The sequence below is a fragment of the Crinia signifera genome, chromosome 1 (genome assembly GCF_055691185.1).
Source record: "Crinia signifera chromosome 1, ASM5569118v1, whole genome shotgun sequence".
Taxonomy (NCBI): Eukaryota; Metazoa; Chordata; class Amphibia; order Anura; family Myobatrachidae; genus Crinia; species Crinia signifera.
This window is the reverse complement of record NC_139217.1, coordinates 161,155,487-161,171,142: the sequence shown is the minus strand read 5'-3', so window position 1 is coordinate 161,171,142 and position 15,656 is coordinate 161,155,487. Positions and strand designations below refer to the sequence as shown.

Sequence of the window (15,656 nt, the reverse complement as noted above, 5' to 3'; positions counted from 1 at the left end):
GACGCCCCTGTATATATGTACATACGTGTGTGTGTGTGTATATATATATATATATATATATATATATATATATTTATTATTTATATAAATTTGGTCTATCTATAATACTTTACCTGACCCGGCATATACTGGGTCACCTAAGTGTCCATCTCCGTGCTTTGCTCCGCCCCTCTGGAAACCCCCTTCTGAAAATCCTGCGTTTGCCCCTGTATAGCGGTGCATAACATGATAATTATGTTATGCACCACTATACTGGTGTTGATGGTCTTATGTGTACAAACATAGGAGCAAAGCCTACAGTTGTAGTAGAGGGGGTGGAGACCATAGGTGCCGATTCTGTGGGTGCTTGAGGGCCCGAGCACCCACCCGCTCAGCAGCGGCCCACCCGCCCGTGTCCCACTGCACTCCCCCACATTTATGTATTTGGCACTGTGGGGTCATTTATGTATTTGGCACTGTGGGGGCATTTATGTATGTGGAACTCTGTTGCCATAATTTGAATATTGGAGACAACTGTTCTGCGTAATATAAATCAGTATTATTTTGTGGCCACTTTCCCATGAAGCCACTCCCCTATATTTTTGGCATGAGCACCCACCAGCAAAAACATAAATAGGCACCTATGGTGGAGACTCAGGGTGCTAGAATACCTGGAGCATGCCCTGTGTGCGCGCTATATAAATAGCTGGTAATAAATAAAGCACGTTCTCCAGAAAAACAGGCAACCTTGTAAAAAAAATACAGGAATTACAACGTGCTTTGTTTGTAAATGACACCTGAACAATTATTATGTACTGCAATAATAATACAATGGGAAAACTGCATGTAACCATTACCAGCACAACAACACTGCTGTAGCATCACAGAACGGCCCAGGACAGTACCGGTACCAGTGCCACTGCTCCTGCTCCTACTGCTCAGCAGCAGCAGTCAGCAGTGAGCACAGTAGACACGCCAGTCACCGGCACCGACCAGACCCGCCCCTTCCTACCAGGCGCGATGACGTCACGGAGACTGGTGACGCACCACGCAGGCTGGCCGGGTCGCTTTCGCTCACACTCACTGATAGCGGGGATGATGGGTGCCAAGTAGTAGGGACTCGGACCAACATAGAGGGAGCAGCTGCCGGCAGGTAAGTGCTGGGTAGCAGAGTGGGCGGCATGTACACCTCTCTCCTGAGTCAGTCTCTCTGTGGGCAGAATACATTGCATTGTGCTGGTTGTTCTTCAGTGCTGAGACTGTATAGCTGTCACAGGACACAGGGTTGCACTCTGGGGGGATATACTGTTTATACTTCATGAGTGCACCATTTAAAATATTGTGCAAGATTTAGGTATCTAATGTATACAGTATATTATGATTAAATATTATGTCACCTAAACAGAAGTGTTTATTGTTCAATGATAAAAAACATTGTAATAAATATTTTATGTTTCTTGAACTTTGTACCAAACATTAAGGACTGGATCCAATTAGCCCTGTTAACTTTTCTCCCCCAAACCACGTCAATAACGCAATTTATGACCAATTTTAATGGAGAAAAGAGGTTTCAGTTTTAATAAATGATATAAATGTTTTGGTGAACTAATGACTCATGAGTGCCCTACAAATAGAATACTTGTTTATTGTTTTTGATGCAATGTGTATATTTTTTTAGTTGACTGCATACCAACATTAATGCAGTCCATTTCCCCTGCTCGGTCGGCACTTTGACATTAAACCTGGGTCAGTCTTTATACAGAAGGCTACCCGAGCTTAACCCTTTTTATACTGTAACCTGGGTCGAATTGCCAGGTTGGTTGACATGGGGTATAGACTTTGGTACTTTTACACCACACCTCGACCCGGGTTGACACGTCACCTACCCTGAACTTTCCCAGGTCCGAGATGCAGTATGAAAGCGATATATATTGTGAGAAACTTCAATACCTGGCTTTGCAGCAAGATACAAGGGGTTGAATTCAGTTGTTGCAATGGGCGCCACTGGATTAAGCCACATATAGTAGCTAAACCAGTGTAAAGTCCTGGTATTTTCAAACATTTATTCATGGCTAAAGAGCACCGGATCGGAGCATCAATTGAATTTCTCTGTCAGAAGCCTGTTGGTTAAGTTGCCCAGTAAACCAATTAAATTCCCCCCAAGGTGTTGTCAAATAAGGTATACACTTACAGTACTAATGGATATTAATATATAACAAATCGGTACTCTTTACCTAGAACGGCGCCCGCGATCAGAATCGCGGGCGTCGGGGGTAAAAAATCGCGGGCATCGCGGGTAAATCAAAATCGGGTACCCGCGATTACCGCGATTTTCCCATAGGGAACAATGTTAAAAAGCCTGATTGGCCGCGATTTTACTTTAAAATGCCTCAATGCCCGCAATTTTCACATAGGAATCAATGTTAAATGGGCTACAGAGCCCAAATAGCCCCAATTAACCCTTAAATGTCACCCCAATTTTTGTACGCCACCCCACGATCCACGCCAACCCGAAGCGTGGCGAGCGCAGCGGTACGCGTCCTCCGACCTTTTCATGCCCTACTATCCACGTCGGCGTGGAGTTGAGAATAGAATAGTGTGGCGAGCGCAGCGAGCCACCGAGCCCGAAGCGTGGCGAGCGGACGCGGATACCTTCACAGGTAAACGCGTCCCTTCGCGGGCTTCACAGGTGTCCGCGTCGCCACGGACACCTGTGAAGTCCGCGAGGGGACGCGTATAACTGTGAAGGTATCCGCGTCCCCTCGCGGGGCTCGGTGGCTCGCTGCGCTCGCCACACTATTCTATTCTCAACTCCACGCCGACGTGGATAGTAGGGCATGAAAAGGTCGGAGGACGCGTACCGCCGCCCCTCGCGGGCTCGCTGCGCTCGCCACGCTTCGGGTTGGCGTGGATCGTGGGGTGGCGTACAAAAATTGGGGTGACATTTAAGGGTTAATTGGGGCTATTTGGGCTCTGTAGCCCATTTAACATTGATTCCTATGGTAAAATCGCGGGCATTGAGGCATTGAATGCAAAATCGCGGTCAATTATGCTTTTTAACATTGTTCCCTATGGGAAAATCGGGTGATCGCGGGCATCGCGTCGCGGCCGTTTATGTACTGCCCGCGATGTCGCGATCACCGCGATGGGCGCCGTTCTAGGTAAAGAGTACCAACAAATCTATTCTACTGAATGAAATCTGTCCATTGTGCGATCTTATACTGCTCTGCTGCAAGCATGTCAGGTGGAAGGTGAGTGGCTGACAGCTGAGCAGGGTAGTCTCCTCTTGCATCAGGCAGTGTCCGATTAGCTGCGAAGAGTGTTATGTGCTGTTTTCTCATCATTTCAGTGTCGGCAATGACACCCAATCTCGAATCCTCCATGAGCACGTTTTGGCCTGAATTCTTCCAAAATTGTGAGAATTCAGGCTATTGTAAGTGCTGGCGCTGCCACAATGACTAGCAACCTTGAGATCATTGTTGTAAGACCTAGGAGATAATATAGCGCTTTTTGGCAGGCCCTCACTAGGCTGGTAAGCAGCCACAATCTCAGCAGAATGTTGACATTGGAAATATCAGCATTGTCATAATGTCGACAGTTCCAGATAGTTTAGAGTTAGGCATAAAAGCAAAAACAAAAGAAAAATTAATGTCAATATTATGAATCTGTCGATGTGCTTGGTGTAAAAAGTACCACCATATTGACTAGAGAATATTGATGTTGCTGTACATTATACACTGCTCAAAAAAATAAAGGGAACACTAACATAGCACATACTAGATCTGAATTAATGAAATGTTCTTATTAAATACTTTGTTCTTTACATAGTTGAATGTGCTGACAACAAAATCACACAAAAATGAAATCAAATTTATTAACCCATGAATGTCCTTAAAACAAGTCAAAATGAGGCTCAGTAGTGTGTGTGTGGTGTCTCCACGTGCCTGTATGACCTCCCTACAACGCCTGGGCATGCTCCTGCTGAGGTGGTGGAAGGTCTCCTGAGGGATCTCCTCCCAGAACTGGACTAAAGCATCTGCCAACTCCTGGACAGTGGCGTTGGTGGATGGAGCGCGACATGATGTCCCAGATGTGCTCAATTGGATTCAGGTCTGGGGAACGGGCGAGCCAGTCCATAGCATCAATGCCTTCGTCTTGCAGGAACTGCTGACATACTCCAGCCACATGAGGTCTAGCATTGTCTTGCATTAGGAGGATCCCAGGGGCAACCTCACCAGCATATGGTCTCACTAGGGATCTCAGAATCTCATCTCGGTACCTACTGGCAGTCAGGCTACTGTTCGGCCCTACAAAGAAATGCCACCCCACACCATTACTGACCCACTGCCAAACCATTCATGCTGGAGGATGTTGCAGGCAGCAGAACGTTCTCCTTGGCATCTGCAGTCTCTGTCACGTCTGTCATGTGCTCAGTGTGTCATCTGTGAAGAACACAGGGCACAAGTGGCGAATTAGCCAATCTTGGTGTTCTCTGGCAAATGTCAAACGTCCTGCACAATGTTGGGCTGTAAGCACAACCCCCAACTGTGGACATCGGGCCTTCATTGAGTCTGTTTCTGACCGTTTGAGTAGACACATGTATATTTGTGGCCTAATGGAGGTCATTTTGCAGGGCTCTGGCAGTGCTCCTCCTGTTACTCCTTGCACAAAGGCGGAGGTAGTGGTCCTGCTGCTTGGTTGTTGCCCTCCTACGGCCTCCTCCATGTCTCCTGATGTACTGGCCTGTCTCCTGGTAGCGCCTCCATGCTCTGGACACTACGCTGACAGACACAGCAAACCTTCTTGCCACAGCTCGCACTGATGTGCAATCCTGGATGAGCTGCACTACCTGAGCCACTTGTGTGGATTGTAGACTCCATCTCATGCTACCACTAGAGTGAAAGCACCACCAGCTTTCAAAAGAGACCAAAACATCAGCCAGAAAGCATAGGAGCTGAGAAGTGGTCTGTGGTCACCACCTGCAGAACAACTCCTTTATTGGGGGGTTGGGGGTCTTGCTAATTGCTTATAATTTCCACCTGTTGTCTATTCCATTTGCACAACAGCATGCAAAAATTGATTGTCAATCAGTGTTGCTTCCTAAGTGGACAGTTTGATTCACAGAAGTGTGATTAACTTGGAGTTACATTGTGTTGTTTAAGTGTTCCCTTTATTTTTTGAGCAGTGTATAATAAACCCCTACAATGTCAGGTAAAAAAATGAATAATAATGTATTCTACCTTCATTGTTCATGTAAGATAATTTTATGTTCTCCTAAAATAAGTGGCTATGCTCGTACAGGTAAAAGTGACCATGGTTAGTATTTGAATGCTTATGTTTGCTTTATTTTCCAGGATTAACAGAAGTGAATTCCCATCATGCATCAGAAGGTCCTGAAAAGTGCCCACTACATAGAACTGGGTAGTTACCAGTATTGGCCAGTACTGCTGCCAAGGGGAATTAGACTTTATTCCTATGAGCAGATCCCGGTCTTCCTTAAAGACAATCCATACATTACTGATGGCTACAGAGCTTATCTTCCATCCCGTTTATGTTTGAAAAGGTGAAATAACATTTTAAATGGCATTTTTCTGAAACCTACAGTAAACAGCATTTTAATATGTAAAGTTTAATAGTTTTAATCTTTTAGGGTGTACACAAGGTTTGATATAGTCTAGTGGTTCCCAGACCTTTTCATTGTTACCCAGCCAAAAAAACCTCAATACATGTGGCATAAACACTTTCAAGACTATACACAAACAGACGTGTCTTGATACTTATCTTTTTTGCACCATGTTACATAAGACACCTGGTACACTGGAGTGATGGGCAATTTAAAGGAGGGCTTCCCTTGAGCCCACACTGGAAAGATTTAATGAATAATGGAATGATCACTGTTCTGTCCTTCATTTGAATAGAATAGGTCACTAGCGTCGATTGGGCGTGCAGCAGGGCAAACAATTGTCCATCGATTAAGGCTGTTGAAGCCCTCAAATTGCCAGTAAACGTTGCGCAATGTAGCAGATTTGTCACTAGGAAATTACAAAATGGCCCAGCTTCGCTCCAGTGTGTAATCAGAATTACACACTTTGCTTAGAGTAGTGATTCCTGCACTTGGGTATTTGCTAAAAGTGTAGTTACGATTAGTATGTTTTTGCAAAATGAATTTGGTTTAAAGTACCAGATTTAGCATAATAATGTGTGTTGCAAATAACGGTACTTATCTGGGCTCCCGTTTTTCTTGTGAGACCGCGTCCCCTCGCGGGGCTCGCCACGCTTCGGGCACGGTGGCTCGCTGCGCTCGCCACACTATATAAAATCAGCTCTGTGTGTAGTTGGATAGTAGGGGTATGAAAAAATGGGTTGCATTTAACATGGGAGCCCAGATAATACATAAGTACCCAAATAACTAATATGGGTCTTTGGCTTTCTGCCCAAAGTGTGTCCTTTTTCCTGAATCTTGTAATGCTGTAGCAAGGAGGTGAGTTTCAATTAGCCGCAGTAAATGTTTTTTTTTTTTTTTTTTATGGCAATTCAATTGGGTATGGATCATTAGATCACCAGCATGTTGGTCAACATGGGTTAGGTCGACAGGGTCATTAGGTCAACATGTTTTTTTTTATTTTTCTTTGTCCCGAATGTCGACATGGACACAGAAATGTAGCACCTCGCATGGCTCATTGCACTCTCCATGCTTCAGGCACTAATTTATTCTACCACCACGCCTTAGTGGATGGTAGGGCATGAAATCCCGCCTGTCGGGACATGTCTGCTAAAAAAAACAATGTTGACCTAATGACCCTGTCGACATAGACTCGTGCCGACCAACATGATGGTGACCCAATGACTGTATCCCATTCAATTAATGCCCTGGTTTTTTTTTTTGTGGTAAAATTTACCCATTTTCAGTATGAAAAAACAGGACTTGTATCCATGTGTCTTTGTAACTGTGGAAAAGAAAACTAGCCATGGTAATTTACCATGTCTTATTGACTTCTCTCATTAATATTTCGGATTACCACATCTTTTTGCAAATAGATTCTTATAAAGTAGAAGATTAGGGTACATATATATATGAAGAATAAGTTGCATAACTGAGGAGCAAAGACTGTAGTGCTCTGTGGGCTATTTGGCTCAATTTTAGGATAGGTGTCATTGTAGCCCAATGATGCATCACGTTTTGAATGCTAAAAAAAAATCCTGAATCACATTTTACCTATTATGTGGGAGTACTGGTTATTAGACTCCTCGATCTCTGGAAAGGAAATGTTATGTGTCATTGTGCCAGATACACTACGCATCAAAAGTGATAAAATGTTAAAAGAGAAATGGTTGAGGGGGGCTGTCTGCTATCATTCCTTCACTTACATGATCAAGAAGTCCCTACACACGTCAAAGAGAACCCATTACTTTGGAACACAAAAAAAACATGGCACTGGGTGAGACACAAGGCAGGCCTAAATTCTTCTAAATCTATACACCTTCCTTTTTTAAATAACCATGATTTTCAGGAGGGTCAGGAGGTACAGTAATTACCCATTTACCATATGGCGAGTGGGCGGACTCTATATTATTGGATCATTGGTTGACAGGACTCTACGTAGACCTTTAACATTTTCAGAGGCAATAGAAAAATATCCTACAAGCAGTAGAAAATTATTCTACAAGCCAAATATATCACTTTAGTCGCTCGCCAATTCTCGAATAAGGACTGGACCGACTCTTTAGACCTGGGGTAGCCAACCCTAGTCCTCGAGAGCTACCAACAGTGCATGTTTTGCAGGTCTCCTCACAGAATCACAAGTGAGCTAATTACTGTAGCTCCATCTGTGGATCTTTTAAAATGTGTCAGTGATTAATGAGTGCAGCTGTGCAGCAGCTAGGTGGTCTGGAAAATGTGAACTGTTGGTAGCTCTCGAGGGCTAGGGTTGGCTACCCCTGCTTTAGACGTTCTGCTACAACAACCACCCCTAGAGAAAAAAGCTATCCCCTGTTAACATTTTAGAATTGTTCTGGGCTATTCAACATCTAAGCAGGGACTGATACAATGGCTCACTAAGTTTCCTAATTATGAAAATGAGGATTTGGTCAAGGCCTTAATTAGGTCTTGCAAGACCCTCCCCTACTCCTCCTACATGGAAATGTTTCTTAATATTTACCACAGAGCATATCTTTCACCCCCATAAGAGTTTTTTAGTGGGACCTTCTAGCTCTAGCGCTTTTTATAGATGTGGTAGTTTAGATGCGGATCTCTATCACTGCTTCTGGGCTTGCTCGATGGCTAGGAGCTTTTGGCTTCAGGTCAAAAGATATACAGATGCTCATCTACTCAATTACACCCCCTTTGCAGCTGAATGGGTGGTTTTGGGTATGATCCCCCCCAGACTTGAGGGTTAGTAAGGGTGGCAGACGACTTTTATTAGCAATAAGCGTGGCAGCAAGGAAAACCATTCTACAGGAGTGGACCCTTTCAATCACCCCCGAGATTCCCATTGTTCAAATACAAGCTATTCCATCTATTCAGGATGGGATTGGGTTGAGACGACTCTGAATAAAGAATCAAAAGTAGAGAAAAGTAGTGGGAAAGTTACATAAATACCCTATCCCTGGAAGTGAGACAACAGATACATAGAAGCCTGAAGGATACCTCCTGGTACCTGTTACGGATCATCGCAGAGGATCATCCAATAGTCACGGAATTGCCTAGAGTTGTAGGAGAGGGGGAGAGCATATTTTGATTTATTTGTTAATTTTTTTGCAAGTCTTTTATATTTATGTTATTATTTTACGCTCAAATGGAAATGTGCACAATTATCTAAGTACTCTGTTGCGAAGATTCAATATCTTAACAAAAGCAGAATTAAATGTTTCATTTATGCTACTGAAAATGATGACGCAACGCATTGAGTTGGAACCATCATGTTACCTTTTATTTCAAAACTTCCATGTATGCTACATTCCCATGTATTTCCACAATGTGTTATTTTTCCCTCCGACATTTAATGTATATCCAAAATGATTGTACATTTCTTATATGTTACAAAAGTGCTTAATAAAGAATTTGGAAAAAGTGATAAAATGGAGAGTGATAAACAACCAGCCATTCAGCTCCTAACTTCCATGTCACAGACTGTGTTTGAAAAATGTCAGGCAGGAGCTGATTGGTTGTTTATCACTATCCATTTTATCACTTTTGAATTGATTATCACTAGAATAACTATTGTAGGTTAATGCAGTTTAAAAGCAGGGACTTTCTTTTGTTAGTTTTCTGCATAGCAGTGTAACCATTACACCACTTTGAGGGCATTGAGGTCCGGCAAGTCACTATTGTGTGTCTTGCTTTCCTGCTCCAAACTTGTATTATTTACTGGTGGGGCTAATAGGGCCTACACACGTAGCAATTTTAGGCCCTAATCTGCGTGATATTACTTAACTAGATTGCTCAAAAATGGCCCTACACCTCTGTGTGTGTAGGGGCCATAGCGAAGCCCTTTCAGATTGCTCAACACACAGCACCGACACATCATTGTGTTCTGAGCGATCTAGCTTTGTGCCCCTTAAGGCCTACACATGGGGTGATTTCAACCCTTTTCCTATCATCTGCAGGGATCACAGGGCTTTGCCTGTCCGCAATGTGTGCTGAAGTGTGTCGCTGAGCAAAAGTGAGAAGTTGACTTGTGTGTGTGTGTGTGTGAAGGACTTTAGGAAGTACAGTATGTTAAATATTTATCAGAAGCCTTACAGTGCTGAGGACAAGTGGTACTTATGCTGTACTCAGAATTTTTTATGTAGATTCTGAGGATCAATCAGATTAGTCATTTGTAGGTATTATAGCAGAGACTAGAACTATGTTTATGCTGGTAAATGCAAACTTAACATTCTATGGAATTTGTTTTAAACCATAAATCTACATATAAGTATAATTGAATGATGTTTGTGTGTGTGTGTGTGTGTGTGTGTGTGTGTGTGTGGATGTTCCATGATAAAGCTTTCGAGGGTTAACTAATTATCTTAAAACTTTTCACACTACCTTATCATCTTAAGGGACCATCTTAGTTCGAAGATGGGTTTAATCGGACGACCCCTTAAGGGTGCGGTCATAAGGGTCTGTGGTTTTCATGCATTGTGCTCTAAGTAATTGGAAAGCTTATGACTTTCTTAATAAAACCAGGGCCACTGAAAGTGCCACCGGGCCCCGGTAAAAAGGGGTGTTGCCAGTGGAAAGGGGGCATAAATTAAATTTGCAGGTGGTGCGGGTTGGCTGTCCCCACCCGCTCTTAACAGCACTGAATACAACACAATAAACAGACTCCCTTAAATGGACCCTTATCCCCTTGAGAGGTGGCTTTTCCTGGGGCAGGACAAACCTGACTCCTGCAGCAGCTCCCGCTCCCCTGGGGCTGCTGCTGACAACTTCGGCTGTTTGCGCCCGCTTGGAGAAGCTCAGCCATCATACAAATGGCCAAGTGTGGCCGATCATCCCTGAGTGGCCCCGATCCTCCCCAAGCGGTGATGGGAAGGATCGTTAATGGGGGTGGTGGAGGATCAGCGACGGGTTATGGGGGTGCACCAGTGGTTCATTGCTGGAGGCACTACTGGCGCACCCTTTCTTTACAGTGGCATGCAAGGAAAATTCTCGGGAGAGCCCACTCCTGCAGTGCAGCTCAGCTGAGAAATTTCCGGGCATACCACCAAAGGGGTTAAAGGCCTATTCGGGTCCGTCGAATGGCCTTAAGACTAGCACATAAATATTTTGTTTATTTACAAATCATACTCTGTTGACTTTAACATATTTTTAATTCTCCTGCAGCCTCTTTGTTTTATCCAATGAGACCGTTAACATTTGGAGTCACTTGTTTGGTTTCCTGCTCTTCTTCAGTCTGGGGGTTTACGACATGATGTCCGTTTTGCCATCAGCAAATGCTTCCAGGGAAGATTTTGTTATCTGTTCCATCTGCCTTTTCTGTTTTCAAGTAAGCATGCATGACTGCATAATCCTTTTATCTGTGATATCTACTAATCAATGTTTAGATAATTATGCTGATTGGTTTCATATTATTACAACATGGGTGTGTGAACTTGAAATGTGTTCTGTGCATATATAAAATGCGGTTAGCAGAAACCTTAGTTTGCCTACTATATAAAGCGTAATGCATAATAAAGGCACTGTTCTCCTGGCGCTTCATATATTAGTGGAGTTCTTTTAGTGTATAGGGAATTTTCCCTGCTGCATGTGATCAACGGGATTGGCAGTCCCTACCAAATAGGCAAATCACAAGAAAGAAAGTTGGGGTTTAGTGAAATAATATATATATATATATATATATATATATATATATATATATATATATATATATATATATATATATATATATATATATATATATATATATATATACACACACACACACAGTAGTTCTCAGTATATACTCACTGCACCAAACAATTTTGGGTTTTCTGATTGGACTATAAGGATTTTTCAAAAATATGGCAAAAAGAGATCATACAAAACCTTTTCCATTAGCCTCAACCGTGACATACTTTGTATCTGGGTAGCAAGCTAATGAGTCAAGGATTATGATGCATCTGCCAGCAAAATAAGAATAATATATGGAGTACAATTGTAAGGTGGTACCCCTTGTATTGATCTTAACAATTAGATCAATCAAGCCTTAAGTTAATTCACTCTAGCATGCAGAAAAAATTCCATATAATTTCAAATGTTTATGAAAAAGTCTCTTATTCCACACAGTGGTAGCAGTTATTCCAGATCTTTATAATTTTCATTGAAACATTTCAGACACTTGGAAATAGCAGATGAGGATATCAAATGCATTTAGCCCCTTAACAGGACTTTATCAGGGGTTTACGGATAACAAGAATTATTTTGGGCAGCTTACACAAGTAGAAACTATTCATAACAAGGTGGTTAATGGATCCTTGTACAATTGATGTACCTATTCCTATTATCTCTGTTGACAAATCAAACGACTGGACGGGGCATATTCTTCCTCCAGAAGATGTTACAAAACATGGTCACAGGCTCTGTCTGAATGAGCTCATTTAAACAGAGCATGTGACCAGAGCACATCTCCAGAAGGTGAGAATTGCCTCTAGAACAATCCCAGACTCTGTACCGAAATTACCGTTTTTTTAAATCCGATTAAGCAAAATCCACCAGGAATTTAGCCTGGGTCTTGGGTCTTCCTCGACACATTGGGTTTTCTCAGATTACTTGAAGTTGCCATCGCAGTTTTAACCAAATAAAGGCATGGCCACCCAAAGAGGTCTCATCTATTGACTTACCGTCTGAATGAAAAATCTTTTGTAACATCGCCTGGAGGAAGAATATTCCCCGTCCAGTCTGTTGATTTGTCAACAGAGAGAATAGGAATAGGTACCCCAATTGTACAAGGATCCATTAACCACCTTGTTATGAATAGTTTCTACTTGTGAAAGCTGCTCAAAATAATATTTGTGATCTGTAAACCCCTGATGAAGTCCCGTTAAGGGGCGAAACGTGTTGGGTATCCTCATATGCTATTTCCAAGTATCTGAAATGTTTAAATGAAAATGCTAAAGATCTGGAATAACTGCTACCACTGTGTGGAATAATAGACTTTTTAATAAACATTTGAAATGATATGGACTTTTTTTCTGCATGCTAGAGTTACTTAACTTAAGGCTTGATTCATCAAAATGTTAAGATCAATACAAGGGGCGCCACCTTACAATTGTACTCCATATTTCCCCCGTCTCCCACCCAACAGGTGATTTTGTAAGCTGAGCGGCCCCCACACTGTTACTTTAATTCTTGTGGCGCGACACAAGGGTCTGTTCTCTCTAAGAATTATATATACTTATATATTTTATTTGATAAATATTAATTCTAGGTGTGTAGAGTTGGTACTTTTTTCCTAGCACGGTGTCCACGATTTTTAGTCGTATGGCATCTTATGTATTTTATCGCATCGCATGCCATATAGCCGCATGCGATGTAATGCGATTTAAGCACCCTATACAATTTTTAATTGTATAAGCACCCTTATACAGACTCTTCTATGGCTGTTTTTAAAAAGGAGTATGTGATCAGCACGTTATGATGTTTGCCTGGGCAGGATGTATTGCAATGTAAGTCCTGCAGGATGCCGACTGAACTCTGAGGTTTTATTTTTTTTAAGTGCATTTCCAAGGCTTGTGCTTTTTATACATTTTTTATTATTATTATTTTAAAAACTTTTGATTTTGTCTGATCACCAGACTCACACCGCAATACATCTAGTGTCTGACTGTTTCGCAGCTTCTCTGACATTTTACTTCACAAAAAGGGGAGTGGATCCTGTGCAGGAATGCGAATGGTTGTGCACGCATACACATTGTTTGCATGTGGCCGTACAGAGGAGAAATCATTTGCTGGTTACTTATTTGTATCAATAGTGCTTTTATTTCTACCCATCATCCAAGAAGTCAGAGCATGCAGGCTGCAATAAATGTTTATCGCTGCTTGTAGGATCTGTGACTGCAAGGCGCACAGGAACACACCCCGCCTTGCATCGCAGTTACAGGAAAATGACATGCGATGTGTCACTTTTCATGCAATTCATCGCAGCAATGCGTCATATCACACCAGTGGATGGCGGCCTTAAAGCTCGTCGGACTTCTCACTGGTTGTAAAGTGCCACTTTAAACTTTCGCCTAAAACCTACCTCGAAGTGACTGCTTACAATGGCCTCATAAATAGAGCCATTAGTCCTTAATAGAGCCCTTAAGGTTCCCTTATACTAGGGCGATTCAAATGCAATTTGGCCATTTTTTTATGCGATTGCGATGATAAATCGTATGAAAAGCATTAAATTCACATGTAAGTGACATCAGATGCCATTCGTGGTCCCGTGCGCATTGCATCGGAGCCTGAAGGTCGTACCCACTGCAGGAGAGATGTTGTTTAGCAGGATTCGGTATGAAATCCCGACGGTCAAAATCCCGACAGGGTAAAAATCCCGAATGGGTCGAAATCCCGACAAGGACAAAATCCCAACATGGAAAAAATCCCGACATGGTCAAAATCCCGACATTTAAAATCCCGACAGGGTCAAAATCCCGACCTATAGAATGTACAGGTGAAACAGTCTACATGACTTTCGGTCGACAGGTGCGAGGTCGACATGGTTTTTTTCACTGTTTTTTTACCCGAATGTCGACACAGTCTACATGGACACAGTTGCAAGTGAACTGCAGCCCCTCGCATTGCTCGCGATGCTTCGGGTACGGTGCCTCGCTGTGCTCGGCACACTATTTTATTCTCCCACCACGCCGTAGTGGATGGTAGGCCGTGAAATACCGCCTGTCGGCACATGTCGGTTCAGAAAACAGTGAAAAAACCATGTCGACCTCGCACCTGTCGACCGAAAGTCATGTAGACTGTTTCACCTGTACATTCTATATGTCGGGATTTTGACCCTGTAGGGATTTTGACCCTGTCGGGATTTTGACCCTGTCGGGATTTTAAATGTCGGGATTTTAAATGTCGGGATTTTAAATGTCGGGATTTTGTCCTTGTTGGTATTTTGACCCATTCGGGATTTTGAACCTGTCGGGATTTTGACTGCATCCCGTTTAGCAGCCAAGCCAGACAGGCTTGGATGGGATTGCTTGCAATATATATCGTATGCAAAAGGACCACATACGAAAAATATAGCATGCCATCCTGCCACTCTGGAAAGTTCTGGGTGGCTCAAGGGGGGCTCATGTGCGACTTCTCCCTTAATAGAAGTCACACAAGTGTTTGGCCAGCTTTTAGTCTCAAGTAAACTAGTAGAACAACGTTGTCTACCACCCCTGCCATTTAGAGAAATCAACTACATATATGATGACGGAGAATTGTGACTTGTCACTGAAAATATCAGAATCTGTTTTATTGACCAGGTATACTTGCTTATACTAGGAATTTGTTTTCGGTTTGCTGTGCAGCAGCCAGGTGGGTAACAAGTAAACAGCATACAGTATAAACAATATAAACAGGTGGGGCAACATGTACAGTCATATAGAAAGTTATTCTGAGAGGGCACTGTGTTAGATTATGTGCAAAGGGTTATGGCGCGACTAGACAGTGAGCTGTTCATGAGTTCACGTGTCAACAGGTGAACCGCGTGAGGAAACAAACTTTTTAGGCTTCTGGTGGACCTGGTGGGAATAGCCCTGTAGCGTCTGCCTGATGGCAGCAAGTTAAACAAGCCATGGCCAGGATGTAGTTGGTCCTTGACTATCTTCGTTGCCTGCTTTTTTCTCCGAGTTCTGACTACCTTTTGGAGTCTGCATTTGTCTCTCTCGCTGGCGGAGCCGTACCAGACCAGTATTGAGGAGCACAGTACAGACTCCACAATTGCGGAGTAGAAGAGGAGCAAAAGCTTCTGTGGGATGTTGAACTTCCTCAGTTGCCTAAGGAAGAATAGCCTCTGCTGCGCTTTTCCAACAATAGTATCAGTGTTGGGCCCCCATTTAAGGTCCTGGGAGATTGGAGTTCCTAAGAACTTGAAGGGGTCCACTAGTGACACCACAGTGTCAGCAATTGTTATCAGAGGAACATAAACAGCCTTCTTCCTAAAGTCCACTGCCATCTCAATGGTTTTGAGTGGGTTGAGCTCTAGATGGTTGCTGCTGCACCACCGTCCAATCGG

The 15,656-nt window shown here is 43.0% G+C and overlaps 1 protein-coding gene across 3 annotated transcripts in view; it reads left to right on the top strand.

The window, feature by feature from the left end:
• The first annotated feature begins 991 nt into the window (after positions 1 to 991).
• The window catches only part of PAQR3 (progestin and adipoQ receptor family member 3), a 44,833-nt gene continuing 30,168 nt past the window's right edge, over positions 992 to 15,656 (top strand). For all 3 annotated transcript variants that reach the window (XM_083175590.1, XM_083175582.1, XM_083175574.1), the window contains exons 1-3: positions 992 to 1,132; positions 5,334 to 5,542; positions 10,790 to 10,952. In XM_083175590.1, the coding sequence (XP_083031716.1) occupies positions 5,358 to 5,542; positions 10,790 to 10,952 (348 nt within the window). In that variant the 5' untranslated portion in view covers positions 992 to 1,132; positions 5,334 to 5,357. The remainder of the gene's footprint in view (positions 1,133 to 5,333; positions 5,543 to 10,789; positions 10,953 to 15,656) is intronic.